Source organism: Arachis hypogaea, chromosome 12 (assembly GCF_003086295.3).
Source record: "Arachis hypogaea cultivar Tifrunner chromosome 12, arahy.Tifrunner.gnm2.J5K5, whole genome shotgun sequence".
NCBI lineage: Eukaryota > Viridiplantae > Streptophyta > Magnoliopsida > Fabales > Fabaceae > Arachis > Arachis hypogaea.
In genome coordinates, this window is record NC_092047.1 from 4,919,626 (window position 1) to 4,934,606 (window position 14,981).

Below are 14,981 nucleotides of genomic sequence, written 5' to 3' on the forward strand. Positions count from 1 at the left end.
GAAACTCACAGGTCTTCCTTGTGTTCATACCCTTACTGCCATTGCCTGGAGAGGAGACTGCCTTAAAACATATGTTCACCCCTTGCTGAAGATGGGTGAAATTAGAGCCACATATCAATATTGTGTTCAACTCGTTAATATTGAGGAGTATTGGATTAAGACAGGTTTAATGAGTCCAATTTCACCAACCATAAAAAGGCCTGTTGGTCGCCCAATACAGAGGAAAATAAGAGATCCTAGTGAAAATGAGGCTGATAGAACAAAAACTAAGAAGAGATTTAGAGTTACTTGTAATAAGTATGGAGAATCAAGACATAACTTCAAGACTTGCAAAGGAGCTCCAGCCCCAAGGAGAAAAACTGCAAAGTTGAAGAAAAGAAACACAAATAAAGGGGCAGAGGAGATCCAACTAACACAATCTGCCCCACAACCACAGGTGATCATTCTTTATTTTAGTTTTTGAGATTCTTGTATTTTTAAAAAGTTGACGGGGACTAAATCTAGGTTTTTAAGAAATAGTTGGGGATTAACTTGTCTTTTTTAAAAGTTGATAAGGACTAATCTGGTTATATTTGACATGTTTATTTGGTTGCAAAATGGAGTTTCTAGTGGTTCCCAGCCGCACTCATCTGCTAATACTGGAAATCCAACCCCTAATTTGGTTAGTTTTATGTACATCATACAATAATACGTGTTAACCATAACTCTAGATTATAGGAGATTGCTTGACTTATGTTGTACAATGCTTGCATTGTCTTTTAGAAAGCAACCACCAACGTTAGACCCATTGTTCCAACTATGCCAATATTGGAAATATCAGAGGGCTAACCACTAGTTTAGTAAGTTTAGAATGCCTTTACTCAAATTGCTTTCATATGCTTCTTATATAGTTACAACATTTGAGATATTATCATTGATGTTGCTTTAATTTACAATTTTAGCCCACTACAAGTCATAGCAAAACAACCTGTTGTGAGGCCACACCAACCTGGACCAAACTTTTCACTAACTACTTCTGGCACTCCACCACCCATCTTCCCACTTAATTCACAGGTTCAGCAACACCATGGAGTCTCCATAGAAACAATGACTACTGCAAGCAAGGGCACTGCCTCCAAGATGTTTCAGTTCATTCCAAACCTAGGATTCAAGCACCCAAGAAAAAAGTAATCTACCTGAAAAGTCATCTAGCTGTTGATTTTATTTTTTGAAAAAAACTAAGAACATATTTGTCTTTTATGTGTTGTGTTGCTGGATGTGATTGGATAAACTTGAATTTGTTTTTTGATGAGAGATGTATAGTACTCTCTTAGGAGTTCATGCACTACTGTATGATTAACTTTGGTTGGCATTTTGATTGTTCATCCAGTGAACTTGTTTGTTTAAAACTTATGTTTAGGTACAAAACCTTTTTAATGGTGGTTGATATCTAATTTGTTATATGTGTTACTTTATCTTTTAAAAATTTTTCGTTCAAATAAGTTTCATTTTATTCAATACAAACAAATAGCAACCAAACTAGACATTTTCAACATTATTCATTCGACTAAATCTAGGCCCCTATATCACTTACAAAACAGCAATGGCTACTGCTCGTGTCAATATTAACACTACAAAGACAATAATAACAAACACTATACTAGTACATATATTCTTGCATTCAATCTTTGGGGCACCATTTTCATGAACATCTAACATGTCAACTCTGCTTTGCAGCTCCATGAGTTTTTGTTGCACTTCATCAGCAGCAGTACACAACGAACTAACATTAGCAACATCAACACCACCCAACATAACATCTTCCACAGCACCATGATTATTCTTGATATTAAAAATCAGGTCAACCCATGCAAAGAACTTTTAGTGAGAAAGCTTTTCCTGTTAATCACATGAACAACTCACTCGAACAACTTACTTATACATGGAAATCAACAAAAATTGAAGCTGCAATTTACCTTGTATAGCGGGCATCCGGAAAACAACCTCCTAGGATTTTCTAAAGTCCTTGAAATGGTGATTACAATATATAAACCACATAGGCATTTGGGGTATTCTCCTTTTGTCAACGTGCCCGAAATCACTACAGTTAGAACCACCATGTCTTCCACGACATTCGAACACGATGAACTTCCTTTGTTTGGAGTCATTCGACCTGAAACTGGGGTTTTAGAACCATGATGATGATGATGAAGAACAAATACGGTTTTAGCAGAGTACCTTAGGCTATCTTCCGCACGACTTGGAACTAAAAAAACGGTATCGTTCCTAACATAACCATAGGGACTGCATTGTCCGCTTCGATACACATGGCACTTAACGGCCACGTGTATAGTTAACGTTCCATGTAGACGACTTCCGTCAATCATTAACAGGCGAATTTGAACGGGAAATGGATTCATAATTAATTGGGTATTTAAAAGGCTCAGGGACTAGAGTGTTCATTGTAAAAATCATCGGGGACTGAATTGGGTAATTACTCATTTTTTTTAAACCCCTTCCATACGATGTCGTTTTATTATGAATGGAAAAAAAACCTAATTCAACGGCATCCCCAAACCATTCCCAACCTCACCTCACTCTGAAACACACTCTCACCTCTCTCACTCACCGCACGGTTGCCGCCGGTTGTCACTTGCCGCCGAAGCTTCGTTCTCTCGAATGATAAGGTACTCTCTCAACCTTTGATCAAATTTTAAACTTAACTATGTTGCAACTTAAGTGAAGTCTGGTAGTTCCGTGAATAAATGCAGATAGATATAGGTGAAAGCAATGAAATAAAGATTTAAATATCCACATTGGATTTTTGTGTTTTGTCTCATGAATTGATCTCTATTGTTTTGTTTCATCCATAGTTTTGAAAATTGGACCGGACCGATTGGTCAGACCGAACCGAAATCCAGTCGGTTTACACAAAAACGGAAGCTCCTTCATTTCTTTCTCCCTTTCTCCCTTTCTTTCATTCATTCAGAAAGAAATCACACAAACCCAGCCAAAAAAACCCCTAGCACTGTAAGCCTACACCCCCGCCGCAAGGAGTGGCATACTGCCGCCATCCGTCGCACTCAAAGTTCGGCGTCCGTCCGTCTATCTAGGTTCCCTCGTGCTCCAAGTCTTCAATCCTGTTCGCTTTCACCGATCGCGGCTGCTTCCTCGAGCTCGGCGTCCGTCGTCTTTGTCTGCTCAGCCGCGCTTCCGTCGCCGTTTGTTTGCCGTTCACGTTCGCGTCTTCGTTCAGCTGTCGTCTTCGTTCGCGTTCTTCGCCGTTCACGTTCGCTCGGCGTTCACCGTTAGAGTTCACTCGCCGTTCACCGTTCGAGTTCGCATTCGCGTTCGTCTGGAAGCCACGTTGCTCTGCTTCAAACTCTGCGACCAACCCGCGCGCTCCACCTAGCCGTCGAACTGCTCTCTTTTGTCGCCGCCGTGAGTTCCCTAAACCTGCCACCAGACAATACACTCACAACACCAATACTCTGCTTCAAACTCTGTAACTTCTGATTTCTATTACAATAAGTAACTATTTGATTTGTTAGTGGTTTGGATTTTTTCATAGACTGAATTAAAGTTACAATAGTTATGTTCTCTTCTCTATCACATTGATATTAAGCTTTGAATTCTCTTATTTCATTTTAATTTTACCGCACTCAACATGTTTGATGAAATGCTTTAACCATATTTCTGGTTGGTTTTATAATTTCTAGCTTTCAGAAACTTAGTAAGTCGATTGCATGTGAAATTAGAATAATTGGATCTTAGTAATTAGGAAATTTTAGCTGCACAAATAGCATCTTTGCTGAAAACATATTAGCATGATGATTCCACTTGCATTAGTGTTCTTCTGGTAAATTTTAACTGTTATTGTGAATTTGTTAATTTGCTAATTGTTCGTATGTTGTTGTTCTATTGTTCTTCTGTTACTTGTTTTTTTGTTTTTGTTGTGATTTTCTGTTCTTGAACTTGTTAAGTTGATAATTTGCTAAATTGTTGGGCTGCTATTGTTTTAATTTGCTAAATTGTTAGGTTGCTGTGATTTAATTTGTTGGATTTTCTACTTAGGTCTTGTTCTTGTTTATTTGCTAAATTGTTGTTGTGTATTTATTGTTGTCTTTGAGATTATTGCTGGATATTGGTGATCATTGATTTATTATATGCTTCATTTTTCATTGTTTTGTTGATTGTTTGTTTTGTTTCAGAAATCAATTTTTTGTGATCAATGCTCAAACTCTGAATATTGTTATGTTGTTTTTGTTTTGTTTCAGAAATCAATTTTTTGTGATCAATGCTCAAACTCTGAATGTTGTTCTGTTTTGTTTTAAGGTTGTATTTGGAAGAGGTGATGATTTCTGAGTGTTGTTTTGTTTTTGTTTTAAGGCTGTGTGTTGGGTTCAATTTTCATTTTGTAGGAAATTCTTTGAGGTATATAAGAATACGAAGGAAGACTATTTCAATTGTATTACTCTGTTGATTCTGGGCTGCTACAAGCTTGAACATAGAATTGAAGAGAGAATTTATTTCATTATTGACCTATTTTTGGCATTGCATATTATTGTAGTTTGTTTATTCATAGAACTAGTTGTTTATGATCCCCATTTGAAGTAAAAAAATGCTGTAGAAGAGTGTTTAGAACCAGTTGCTCTATTCATTGAATTTTTATAGAATCAGGTGTTTATTATAAAACGGTTTTTTTGGTTGAACTACGGTTGAACCGGTTGAACCAATGAATCAGTAACTAGAGCGGTTAGATCACCAGTTCGGTTTTTAGAACCTTCCTTTTGTTTGTTAATATGGTTCGAAAGTGGGAAGGGGTGAAGGCTCTGTCACTGGTTTTGCTTCTTAATCATGATGCTGTTTTTTGTGTCTGCTGCTACCGCAATTGTTGATTCTGGTGTTGATACATTATTGAATTTGACAATACCAGTTATCCAACACTAACTATTTTCTATTGTACAGAAAAATAAGACCTGTAACAGCTGCCTTAGTTATGAAAACTTTTTGTGTAGGTACTAAGAATGTACTCTGTGTGTTTGTTGTGCATAGTTATTTTTGGACTATGAACGGGCCATAGAATGGCATTTGATGACATGGTTGTAGCTGTTCTGCTTGCTTGTTCTCTATTTGTAAGCATGGAAGGGTTGTTTTTTACAATAAGTGGAGGTCATGTCACCACACTTTTCATCTTTTCAGTTGAAATGACTTTAATGAACTTTGCCTTAGAAGTTTAATGGAATTTGGTGTTACCCTTGTGTTCTTTTAGTATGTAGTGGAGCCTGTCCACTCTGAATTCTGAAATCTCAAGTGTGATGTCTGAAATAGTAGTTCCGATTCAACAAGACTCAATTGCTTTTTTGAATTTATTAGTATAAACTAGTTATTTTGTATCCAAAAACATGAATGTTTGCCTATGGTGTTTATTGAAATCTAATATAATAGATGGTGATGGATGTTGTTGATACTGTTATTCTAAAGATGCGCCTATGGTGTATACAGTATATGCTATAGTATTTACTAGACATTTTTTATGGTTTGGAGTATTGAGATCAGGTTTTCTAATATAAATGTGTTATACGTTAGGCAAAAAGGGTAAAAAATTGGTTTTATAATAGCAAAAAAGGCTAAACTGGTTTTTTAATTTGTCAAAAATTGGTTTTATAAGTTAAAATTGATTTTGTAAAGAGCATGTTGACATGTTCCTTTCAAAAAGTCCCTTGTTAACAGCTTAGCTCAAAATCCAACAGGAAGAAGCCAATAACAGCTGCTTTCCCACTTATCAATTTGTTATTCACATTAAAACCAAATCCCCTGAATTCTCATCAACAACCATTCAACCTATAATAAAAAACACAATGGAACAAATAAGTAAAAAACTATAATTTGCATGGATCCAAAACTAATTAACTATAAAAGTAGAATTTTAATGTTGTTCATGTTGCACTGTCTTGATTATTTTTATTTTTTTTCTCCCTTTTCAGGTTGCAAGCTTCCCTTTTATAGATCAACACATTAGGTTGGCAAATAAAACAAAGGTGGTATATCATGTGCACATTGAATGGAGTAAGAAGAGTTGATCTTCAATAGAAGTAGGTGAATGGAGTTAGAAAAGGTGATAATTTTCAACAAAAATAGATGGCGAATTGAATATTCTTGATTATCCATAAAGATTCATTCCACGAATTGAACCTTATATCAAATTGTAGATCAAAATAGTTTCATACCTAACACTTACCCCCAATGTCTCAACCAGAAAATGAGTCCCAATCTCCACACCGCCACCACCATCAACCTCACCATCTTAAAATCCCTCTTACACCGTTCAATTTCCCTAAACCACTTCAACCAGATCCTCTCCCAATCCATTCTCACTGGCCACATCCACAACACACTCTTCTCCACCAAACTCTTCACCTTCTCCCTCCCCTCCTTCCCCTTCCACCACTCTCTCCGCATTTTCACCCACTTCCTCCAAAACCCTAACCCCTTTGCCTCTAACTCCCTCATGCGTGCTCACGTCGATCGCAACCAACCCCACCATGCCATTTCCCTCTACAACTCCCTTTGCAGAACAAGTGCTGTTTTTGATAACTACACACACCCCATCCTCCTCCGTGCATGCGCCTCACGTACCTCTGAGCTCGAGGGGAGGCAAGTGCATTCCCATGTTCTCAAGATGGGTTTTGGTTCTGATCTTTATGTCAACAATACCTTGATTAATTTGTATGCTGTTTGCGGGAACATGGAGAGCGCTCGCAAGGTGTTCGATGAAAGTCCCGTGTTGGATAAGGTTTCGTGGAACACTTATTTGGCTGGGTATGTTCAATTGGGTGATGTGGAGGAAGCAGAGAAGGTTTATGCTATGATGCCAGTGAGGAACACGATTGCCTCGAATTCGATGATTGTGCTGTTTGGGAAGAGTGGTTGTGTTGAGAAGGCGCGCCAACTGTTTGATGAGATTGAGGAAAAGGATATGATCTCGTGGACTGCGATGGTTTCATGTTATGAGCAGAATGGGATCTTTGAGGAGGCCTTGGGTTTGTTTGTTGAGATGAATGCTAATGGGGTGGTGGTGGATGAGGTGGCCGTGATTAGTGCTGTGTCTGCTTGTGCACATTTGATGGTAGATAGGACTGGGAAGGTGATACATGGCTTGGCTACAAAGGTAGGGATTGAAGGTTATGTTAGCTTGAAGAATGCATTGATCAATTTGTACTCGACTTGTGGGGAAATATTGGATGCTCGGAAGGTTTTTGATGGTTGTTTGCTTGTGGATCAGATATCTTGGAACTCAATGATTTCCGGGTACTTGAGATGTGGCTCGGTTGAGGATGCTGAGATGCTGTTTGATTCTATGCCTGATAAGGATGTTGTGTCTTGGAGTGCTATGATATCCGGTTATGTGCAGCATGAACGATTCTCGGAGGCCTTGGCTTTGTTTCAGGAAATGCAGGTTCATGGAATTAGGCCTGATGAGACTGTTTTAGTGAGTGTTGTCTCGGCATGCACCCGTCTTGCTGCTTTGGATTTGGGCAAATGGATTCATGCTTATATAAGTAAAAATAGATTGAAAGTTAATTTCATCTTGGGCACAACACTTATAGATATGTACATGAAATGTGGTTGTGTGGAGAATGCATTGGAGGTTTTCCATGGATTGGAGGAAACGGGGGTTTCTACATGGAATGCGCTCATTCTTGGGTTGGCAATGAATGGTTTAGTACAAAAGTCACTTAGCATGTTTGAGATGATGAAAAAATCAGGAACTTGTCCTAATGAAATTACATTTGTGGGAGTTCTTGGGGCTTGTCGGCATATGGGACTAGTAGACGAGGGGCGCTGCTACTTTAATTCCATGATTGAAGAACACAAGATAGAGCCGAATGTCAAGCATTACGGATGCATGGTTGACCTGTTGGGGCGTTCGGGTTTGCTTAAGGAAGCAGAGGAAATGATCGAGAGTATGCCGATGGCACCGGATGTTGCTACATGGGGTGCTTTGCTTGGTGCATGTAGGAAGCACAACAACAATGAAATGGGAGAGAGGGTTGGAAGAAAACTCATTCAGCTTCAACCTGATCATGATGGTTTCCATGTGTTATTGTCAAATATATACGCTTCGAAAGGGAATTGGGGCAATGTTCTTGAAATTAGGGATATTATGGCACAACATGGGGTGGTGAAGATACCTGGTTGTAGCATGATTGAAGCAAATGGGATAGTTCATGAATTTTTTGCAGGGGATAAGACACACCCAAAAATCAATGATATTGAACATATGTTAGACGTAGTGGCCGCAAAATTGAAGATTGAGGGATATACACCAAGCACAAATGAGGTTTCACTTGATATTGATGAAGAAGAGAAGGAAACTGCACTTTTCAGCCATAGTGAGAAACTTGCGGTCGCGTTCGGACTGATCACTATTCCTCCGCCAACCCCTATCAGAATAATGAAGAATCTGCGAATATGTAATGATTGCCACACCGTGGTGAAACTAATCTCAAAAGCATTCAATCGCGAAATTGTGGTGAGGGATCGTCATCGCTTCCACCACTTTAAACATGGATCTTGTTCCTGCATGGATTTTTGGTAGAAGAATTGTTGCAGACAATTGAATTGGTTTGGAGCAGCTTGCAGTCATAAAACATCACTTGGCTTGAACTCCTCTTAGTTTTGCTCAAGCTTGATCCTGATCATGAATTGATTATTGAGCTTTTGGATCCACAACTTGTAACAATTCATAAAAACTTGCTTTCACTAAGATTCATGAGGGTTCAACAAAGTTGATTCATCTTCTTACCAGATTAAACCTGAGGTAATCACAACATAAGTTCATCTAAAATTATATTGGCATGGCAGCCCAAAGTTCAACACAGCCATGAAAAGGATATGATGTGATTGGTATAAACTACAAAGGTGTCACTGAAGACTATGAGCCTGCCATTTCTGCATGCTTCGGAATATTGGGGTACCACTTTTTATTATTATTTTTTTTTCAAGAGAATGATCAATTAAATGTGGACTACCACAATGCTTGATTATCTCATATATTATCCATGAGCCTAATCAACCTGCTGAACATTTTTTTTAAGTGCATAGTGTATATTTGATTATTTGTAGTCAAATTCTTAATAAAATAAACATCAGAACAGCTATATCAAAATTATTTAAATTTTTAACATGTTTATTCAATCTTTTATGATTTGGACTCGATTTTTTCTCCTTGTCTAAAAGTTTGGATGCTTTTTAATTTTGATTTCTCACTGTAACGCTTGCATCCTCTGTCTTACCGCGGCTGCTGGCACAGAGTTAGCCGATGCTTATTCTCCGGATACCGTCATTGTTTCTTCTCCGGGAAAAGTTCACGACCCGTAGGCCTTCTACCTCCACGCGGCATTGCTCCGTCAGGCTTTCGCCCATTGCGGAAAATTCCCCACTGCTGCCTCCCGTAGGAGTCTGGGCCGTGTCTCAGTCCAAGTGTGGCTGATCATCCTCTCGGACTAGCTACTGATCATCGCCTTGGTAAGCTATTGCCTCACCAACTAGCTAATCAGACGCGAGCCCCTCCTCGGGAGGATTCCTCCTTTTGCTCTTCAGCCTACGGGGTATTAGCAGCCGTTTCCAGCTGTTGTTCCCCTATCCCCCAGCCTAACAGGTCAAAGACTAATTCGCCGCGATACTGTACTCCGTTTAAGGGTTGCCACTGGCCAAACAAAACAGGATTCGAACCCCGACACTTGCTTAAACAGGCTAGTGAGCTAATCAACTAGACTAGTCCAATTTTTTTTTTTTTTTTTTTTTTGGTCGATGGATTGGACAACCCCCAATCCTAGGTTACACACTCATACACACCACACCCACACACACATGAAATCCCCTTTTTTTGTCAAGTTTGCACTAGTCGAGGCTCGAACCTGAGACCTCTTAGTAAAGAAGGGGGACTTATGCCACATGAGCTGAGGCTCAACGGCAGACTAGTCCAATTTGGTTGATGCTTTGTAATTTTGGGTTATTACGAAGCAAGAAAAACAGAAGAAATATGTACAATTAAAAAAAAATACTGGGCCGAATATAAACAACAGATTAATTTAAACTTGGAGAGCCCATTTGTTGTGTCGTATGCATCTTTCTTTTTGGTGAACAGTATGCATCGTTTTAGTGTTGGTAATTGATCAAATGAACAATACAAAAAATTAATTTGGAAATATATAATACCGGACCAAAAAAATTTTCGTTATGGTAGATTGGCAGTGTAGATGCTTCTTTCTTATATGCCTAGTCAGTCATTAAATATTTACTAATATTTGCCACATACTAATTAACTTGGAATAAACTCAATCCCAAAAGACAGAGATATCATAGTAATTCAATTGGCAATTGCAAACATGTATTTAGAATTTGAATTTGGCGTTGTCGACACCTGTTTTATTTATTTATTTATTATTATTATTATTGATGAAAATTACATAACTTGAATTCAACCTGAAAAATCTTTCTTTGCCGTTGGTAAGCATTATATGCTCACACTTCCTCACTCGTAAGTCGTAACTTTGCTTTAGAAAAAGAAATAAAAAAAAAAATGTTCATTTGAAAAGCAAGCTTATAGTTGACACTTGACATCTAATTCTATGAAAAAGGCATTAACAATTCATAACTTGTTCAATGTAAAATCTGCATTCTTTTCCAAACATGTCAATATTCAAAGTTTTTCAAACATCCTAGTCTTTTAACGGAAAACATTAGATTAAATAAAAAATGGAAATAAAAAAATTGATGTACTTAATCAAAATTATAAATAATTTCCCTAAAGTATGAAGCAACTGTGATGCTAAATGCTAATCCACTACGGCGGAATAAAGGAATATCTTCAGTTAATCCAATTTCCCATTATTTTCTCAACACTCTGATCCATGAATCCAACATCATTTGCACTCAAATCTAGATGACCCAAACCTAAATTACCAAAAAATAAATAATAAAAATAATTATTACAATATATACTCAGCATAACAAACAATTAATTTACAAAGTGTTTTGCTGTTTAACTTATCATACTTCACATCAATTTAGATTTATCGACTGAACAACTCACTCGTCCGTTTAAATAAAATAATAAAAATTTAAATCTCATTTTATATATACAATAATTCATTGGCCAACGATTGACATAAAACTCAAATCTATCGCACATTAGTATATAGAAAATAAAAGAAAAAAAAATTATATTTTATTATATCAAAATTACTTTTGAGATTCTATCTCCAAGGAATAAAGATTATATTAATTTAGATTTTGATTTAATTTTAGACTCTAAATGCGTAGCTATATTAAAATTTATTTAAAAATATGAGTTTAATTTGATACATTGATATTGTAAAATATTTTACACAATCATCTAATCACATCTATTTTTTTAGATGATCATTCGCACGGTCAATATAAAAGTAATTATTTTTACTGACATAAAGTTACATAATTGGATGCACGTATAAAACTATTTTATACTGGCACTATATCAAAACTAAATTATAAAAATAATTTTTATTGCCTAAATGATCATAACAATTTTAATGGATCAAAATTACAGAAATGACCTCTAGTGAAAAAAATGGAAGAATGGACAAAAGTATACCTGAAAGTTCGCACGCTGGACATAATTACACTTTAATCATCTAATGAGTCACACGTGCACACTATTTATACACTCCGGTAGACACATTTATCCTTCCGACCATCAGCATGTGGCGGCGTTAAATGATTGAAGTGTAATTGTGATCAGTGTGTGAACTTTCAGGTGTATTTTTGTCCCTTCTTCCTAAACAAAATAAATACGAAAAATACTGTGTCCGCCGGAGTGTATAAATGGTGTGCACACGTGACTCATTAAATGATTGAAGTATAACCGTATTCAGCGTGCAAACTTTCAGGTGTACTTTTGTCCATTCTTCCGAAAAAAATAAAATAAAATACACGTACCTTATTATAAGAAGGAGGAAAAAATGTGACCGAATCTAAAAGTGAATGTCCCTATATATGTGTAACTTGTACGGTCTATAGGGAAACCAAAAAACACAAACTGAATTGGTCTACACAATAGGGTGTGCTGTGCATTCAAATCACTAGCCCCACCAACATTATTATAGTTTCCAAATATTTTATGTCCCTAAATTAAAGGCAACCAATATAGAAATGGGAAAGCTAGTTAGGTCAACTCTGACTCTCTCTCATCTCTTTCTCTTCCCTTTTATTTGCATGTGTGTGTGTGAGAGAGAGAATGAAAAAAGTGTCAATTTTGTAACACAATCCATAGTCATGGTTAGGGTAGAATTGAGAAGATTCTAACCAAGATACTTAGCTTTATGCTAAAAAAATAAATATTAATAATAATCATGGTGGAATAGAATCATTATTTATTAGGTCAGGTCAGGTCAAGAGGACAAAATTGGCTGTATTCTTAAATTCTTTGGAAATTGCTTCCAAATGATCCAATCTCTAATGTTTGATTAATGGAGGAATCTGATCCCTAATCTAAATGGAACCTACATATATACTATAACATAACATGAATCATATGAAAATGGTTGTATGTTGTTATTACTATTTAAAGTATTTATTGATATATGTTGCTATTTATATATATGTACATTAATAAGTAAATATAATTGCAATAATTAGTATGTAGCAGTAGACTAGTCTTTTTTTATTAAAAAAAAATTAATCTCTTATTATTATTATTATTATTATTATTATTATTATTATTATTATTATTATTATTATATACTCAAAATTTTTTTGGTGACTATATACTCAAAATTTAAACATGTTTAAATTCGTCAATATAATAAAATATATATTTAGATTATTTTTAAATATTTATAAAATTGTTATAAAATAATTTAAAAAAGTAACTGTTATATTGATATTATCAAATATAATACTCTTTTTCTTTCTCTAAAATTTATAATATTTTCTAATATTACATTGGTTCTGAAAATAGAATCAGATCAGTTAATTAAATTGAAAACTCGCTAGGTGAGAGTGTAAATGAAAAATATCTAATAAATATTACAATAAATGTGAAAAAATAAGATTATATATAATATTAAACAAAAAAATAAGAACTTAAAGTAAAAAATTAGGCTAATTTTTTTTATATTGGAGGAGTGTGTGAGTTGTGTTTGGTTATGGTGTATATAGGTGTTAGACACAGGTGTGAGACAGGGAGAAATCGGACCATTCGAGTTCTTTGTTAAAAATTTTATTAACCACAAATCGGACCATCCAATTAGTTTTTGTTTTTTTTTTATATTTGAAATCAAATCGGACCTCCGTTTTCAGATTTTTCTTTTTTTTTTTCCTTAAAAGAAAACGGAGCCTCCGTTTTCAGATTTTTCTTTTTTTTTAATTTTTTTAAATCAAAACGGACCCTCTGAGTTCTTTGCTGCAGTTCTCGCACAGTCCGATTTTGCTTTGGCAAGTCTCTCGGTCTGATTTGCATGTAAACTGACACTATACAATGTAAAGCTCTCCTCTTCTCCATAACTCCGTCCAGCACCAATATTGGTTCCATAATAAAATTAATTTCCGAAAAAATTATTGTGAACTGAATTTTTTTATTCATTTAAATTCTCCAAGGCCACAATTGAACTCCCCACAGAAGAAGCAACCCAATGCACCTTATTGACCGATGAGTCCCAGTTAGTTCTTGTGACAGTTATTATTTACCAAACATTTCGGAATCATAAATTATTTTTATTTTGATATCATTAATTTTACAGCATCAGTCATAGACACGAGGAGAGCTTTCTGTTGGGAGCACATTGATGAAAAAGTCAAAATATATTGTACCCAGAAAAAGAAGGTCCTAATATATTTATGAATTATGATTGTTCTTTGAGGCTTCCCATCAAGTTTTCATTGAAAACACTAGGTTGTTAAAGTATTTTTATTGGTCAACTTATATTATTATTATTATTATTATTATTATTATTATTATTATTATTATTATTATTATTATTATTTGCCTCAAAAAATTAAAAATTTTAAAATACTTATCTATTTTAAATATCAAGATTATTACAAATGTTTAATCATTTAGAGATAGTTTCATCTTCAGTTTTATATTATATATTACCGAAACCTATTTATTACTTTAATTTTTAAGATAATTTGTGTTTTTTTTAAGACAAAAATTATAAAACGAATAAAACATATTTTGAACCCTACTTGAAGGTATAAACCCTACTTAATTGTTAACAAAAGAAGATTTTCAAATCATCTCTTCAGCTTAAAATAAAGATATATATTATAATTTTAATTATTTTGTCAGTTCTTATAATTTTATTGAATTTTTAATTAGATTTTTGTATTTTTTTTATTGAATTCTTGCACCATATCAGGTTTTATATTAAATCCCTGCGGTAATAAAAATATTAAAATTAATAGAATATTTCATTAAATAAAATGAATATATGTAACATTTGATTGAATATTCTGTATAATTTAACAGAATATTTTGTTAATTCTAATATTTTTGTTACGGTAAGAATTTAATTATAAAATATAATATAATATAAAACCCAATTAAAAAATATATAAAAACCTAATTAAAAATTTAATAAAATTATAAATAACGACATAATAATTAAACATATATTATATTTCCTACCTACTCTGGTAACATTCTATAAAATTTTAATAAATTAAACTATATCTATCAACGATATGAATAATCATGATTAGGATCAATAAATAATTATCTAGCATCATATATGAGTATGTGTGTGTTACACATGCATAATTTAATTTACATAATATATATAATTAGGAGTACAAACAATTAATTTTTTCTTAATTGAATTAGTACTAGAAATAGTCAAAAGTCTATCATCATCTCTATTTGTGGCAAAAGAAAAAGACATTTTATGTACGGCTTGTGACAACTTTTTATATATGAAAATCAAATTCTTTTATTTTAATATATATTAAGGTAT

At 34.6% G+C, this 14,981-nt stretch overlaps 1 protein-coding gene across 2 annotated transcripts; it reads left to right on the forward strand.

Moving 5' to 3' along the window:
- The first annotated feature begins 2,517 nt into the window (after positions 1-2,517).
- LOC112726515 (pentatricopeptide repeat-containing protein At3g62890) lies at positions 2,518-9,187 on the forward strand. Of its 2 annotated transcripts, none has more exons than XM_025775926.3 (2): positions 2,518-2,666; positions 5,967-9,187. In XM_025775926.3, the coding sequence occupies exon 2, from the start codon at positions 6,242-6,244 to the stop codon at positions 8,579-8,581; it is 2,340 nt and encodes a 779-aa protein (XP_025631711.1). In that variant the 5' UTR covers positions 2,518-2,666; positions 5,967-6,241; the 3' UTR covers positions 8,582-9,187. The 2 variants fall into 2 exon arrangements, with proteins under 2 accessions (XP_025631711.1, XP_072064673.1); XM_072208572.1 differs by lacking the exon at positions 2,518-2,666 and adding an exon at positions 2,714-3,420.
- The last annotated feature ends 5,794 nt before the right edge of the window (positions 9,188-14,981 follow it).